Genomic DNA, 3,625 nt, shown 5'->3' on the forward strand with positions numbered 1-3,625 from the left:
GAAAGTGACAATATAATAACAATAACAACAACAATAATATAATTTTTTTAAAAACATGTTAATAAATAATAAATAAAAATAATGTATTATTATTTTAACATAAAATTCTCGTTATCCTCCACAATTATATTTAATTTACATTCTCATAAAATGATTTTCATTTCATTACTTTCAACCAAATAACTACAAAATAAAAATAAAAACTTTCATTTTCGCTCCCACTATTCTATTCAGTATTAGCATTAGCATGTGCGAGGAAGCTTGTGTTCTGCCATTACAACATGGTACACAGTTGTCTCTAACCATGGGTGCTCTCCACATTGTAGCTCATGTTTTTTTTTCCCAGAGCAGCAGGAATTGTCTATGTCAAGTAATTGCTTATCTTAGAACCAAGAGATAAAAAAGAGGCACCAGGTAATAGTTTCTGTAGTAAAAGTGTACAAGCCAAGATTTCTCCATAGATTAAACAGCAATCAATACAGTTTTTCTTAGGAACTCCGTCCATATGATGAAAGTCGAAGGCAGATTCACTCAGTAAAAGGGGCAGTAAAGAAAGCAGGCAAAGTAGCTCAAAGAAAAGGACTTGTTAAGTAAAACTATACGAGGATATAATTATTCAGTTTTGTCAGTTTCATCCCCTCCTTAACCAGAACAAAGCTTTTCAAGAGCCGAGTTTTCATCACCACCAACAGATTCTAGTGCACTTCTCGCCAGAGCTTCAGGGAAACCCATCTCCACAAGTTTTTGAACCTGTGCCAACCAATATTAGGTTAAAAAAAGGCATTACAGATTTATTAACAGACATATATGTTGTTTCTAATACAAAAGAAAAATTGATATGTTAGAAAGTGCTACCTGCTGTGAAAATTTTGAGAAAATTATAGAATCAACGAGACAAGTATAAAGAATAAAGCAAGTTACCTTTTCCTCAACCCCAAGCGATGAGGTCTTGGCAAAAGTTTCTGTCCAGTAGCGAGCTGTGCCAACAAAGGTCTGATGGTCTCTAAGATACTGCAATATCCACAACACCAAGTTGAATATGAAAAAAAAATTAACTAGAATAGAAAATCTACTGAAAAGATTGTAAGAAATAGCAAAAATCTAATAACCTCTGAGATATTGTATTCCAACAAGCAGATAAACCAAACTCAAAAGAGATATATAATACAGAACCAGTGACATTGAGGCAAAGAATGGCAGCGAACCAGACCTGTTGTGCTACAACAGCATCTTGAGGATCGTCAGGTTCAGGCGCAGAGAGTAATGCTTGGACTGAAAGCAGTGCTGTCTTTAGGGTGAGCGCTGGGCTCCACTGGTCCTTCAAAATGTCCAGGCAGATTGCCCCACTTTGGCTGCTAATATTAGGGTGCCTTCAGCAGGTAATGACATCATAAATGATAATTGAAGTACTATCAGCTCAAATGCCGACTGGGAGAAAAGTTATGCAAATAATTTTAAAATTTCAACACCCCCCCTCAAATTGTTGCATATAGTTTTAATTAAGTTCTACAGAATGGCCCCTCCAAAATCAAAATTATAAAACCTTGCCCTCTCAAATGCAACATCCCGGATTCGTCCCTGGCATGTCCACCTAAATACTGGCAATTAAAACCCTGGTTCAAATGAGTTTTCCACAAGGCCACGTAACATTTAATGAAAAAGAAAAAAGCATGTTAGCCAATCGACTGCAAATCACCTATAATTTAAGAGCATGGAATGAACAAAACTAGTTGAATCCTTGCTTTAAGGTGATCAATGGTACTAAGTGTAGCTTTTTGAAAGATATGATGGAAAATGAAAACGTCAAAAAGAAAAGTGAAAAGAAAGAAAATGAAGACAGAGAAATTCAAGCTAATTCCATGAGAAGCGGGAAATGCTGGGATTTGAAGTAACACGAGCCAATATATATATGCCCAAACAAAAAACTATAACGAGTTCTATAGCATTTATAAATCATATCAATAAACAACCAACAGAACCTTTTGAAGCCAACAGATACATAATAGGCAGATATTCCCTTCAGCAATTTATATTAAAAGGTGATACAATTATCCAGTCTATTTGATTTTAAAGAATCACTATCATTCTCCACTTCGTTCAGCCAATTGAAATATAAGCCACAAAAATCTAGTTTTCGACAGCACAACAGCCCTACTACAATCATACAATGTCTCATATTATGTTCTTAAGACCACCATTCATAGCACAACTGTAGATAACACACTACCATAATTCTTAAAAAAGCTGCGGAAATAAAAACAGCTTACTCCAACTTCGCCCTACCAGACTTTTGTTGCAAACTGCATTTTTGGAGGCTCAAAGGGGTATCCATCTACAAAAAGAACAAAACATTACAAATGCAGGTCAGTAAATGTCTCTATATCCTCCACTTCAATTACAGCTAACACAAACACCCTGTCAAGCAACTATAGCTAGTAGTAATAATATGACACAATGAACGCGATAACCCATTTCCTTCATATCAACTTTTTTAACCGCCAAACAAACATCCTGCGACAGAGCACTGGCATTGGAAATTCAACAGATTGCCAAAGAATAAACCACATCAAATGCACGGTAAAAACACACACTCACTTCAAACCCCCAAAACCCACATCATAATTCCTCCTTTTCCTCCAAATTAACAACACTTGATACACATTTAAATACCCTAACTAGCCTTATAAAATTACTCTTACAGCAACTAAAACGACTGGGCAAGATTTTCAATTTAAATCTTCAAGTATGTTTCTTTTTCTTTCCCAACTTTCTTTTTCATCCAGTAAGCAAACACTCAAATGCAGCTCGATTGTTTTTTTTTTTTCTTCTTAAAAAAAGACACCCCATCAAAATTCAGCTGTAAAGTATCTCTAAGACATAAACAAAAACTGAAACTCCTTGTATGCTAGTGTTTGTTTTAAGTATGTTACCTGGGAGAGTGATATCAATTTGAAAAGTGCCACCTTCATAAGGAGAGCTGATAGGACCAGGAATAGTTCCGGTTAATCGAGCAAGATTGTCAGATTTAGGTGCCACTTTGATGCCAGAAGACTCCATGTCTCTGCTGCATTCTTGCAGCTCCTTTTGAACACGAGCAAAGTCGATCATTGTTTTTCAAACACAAAACCCTAACAATAAGAGAAGAGAAAATGGATAAATATAAAAGAAAAAAAGACTACTGCTTTCTTTCCCTCTCTTTATTTCTCTGATGGATGGATGATGCCTTCCCTTCTATGCCTCCTACAGCCGCTGTGGAGAGAGCAGGCCGGAAAGATAAGTAAAGAGAAAGGGGTAGTGAAGTGATATGGCAGTGTGTCTTTGTCTGTTGTTTAATTAGTAATAGAGCCCGTTTCGCTATGCGGCTTGTGTTTTATTGAAAACGTAGTCATCAGTTGTTTGGTAATAAAAAAAAAACTTGATCTATTGTGTATGAGACCACGCAAATTTTACGTCAAAAACACAGTAAATAAAAAGCAAAAAATTCATGTTTTTATGCACTGTGCAACTAATTGTACTTTCATTGAACAATGCAATTAGCGTGAACAATGTACATGGTACAGTGTTCACATTAAAAAATACACTGTTCGTCCAGTTTTTTTTTTTTTTTTAGTGCAGTGTTAATTTT

At 35.6% G+C, this 3,625-nt stretch overlaps 1 protein-coding gene across 2 annotated transcripts; it reads right to left on the reverse strand.

The window, feature by feature from the left end:
• Positions 1 to 436: 436 nt before the first annotated feature.
• Positions 437 to 3,322, reverse strand: LOC118044636 (ubiquitin-conjugating enzyme E2 27). 2 transcript variants are annotated; one of them, XM_035053042.2, is made up of 5 exons: positions 2,931 to 3,322; positions 2,284 to 2,332; positions 1,211 to 1,352; positions 922 to 1,011; positions 437 to 750 (listed from the first exon to the last, which is right to left on the reverse strand). In XM_035053042.2, exons 1-5 carry the CDS (start codon positions 3,106 to 3,108, stop codon positions 643 to 645), a joined length of 567 nt encoding a protein of 188 aa, XP_034908933.1. In that variant the 5' UTR covers positions 3,109 to 3,322; the 3' UTR covers positions 437 to 642. The 2 variants fall into 2 exon arrangements, with proteins under 2 accessions (XP_034908933.1, XP_034908932.1); XM_035053041.2 differs by having other exon boundaries at positions 1,211 to 1,370; positions 2,931 to 3,317.
• Positions 3,323 to 3,625: the final 303 nt, after the last annotated feature.

The sequence above is a fragment of the Populus alba genome, chromosome 12 (assembly GCF_005239225.2).
Source record: "Populus alba chromosome 12, ASM523922v2, whole genome shotgun sequence".
Classification (NCBI taxonomy): domain Eukaryota; kingdom Viridiplantae; phylum Streptophyta; class Magnoliopsida; order Malpighiales; family Salicaceae; genus Populus; species Populus alba.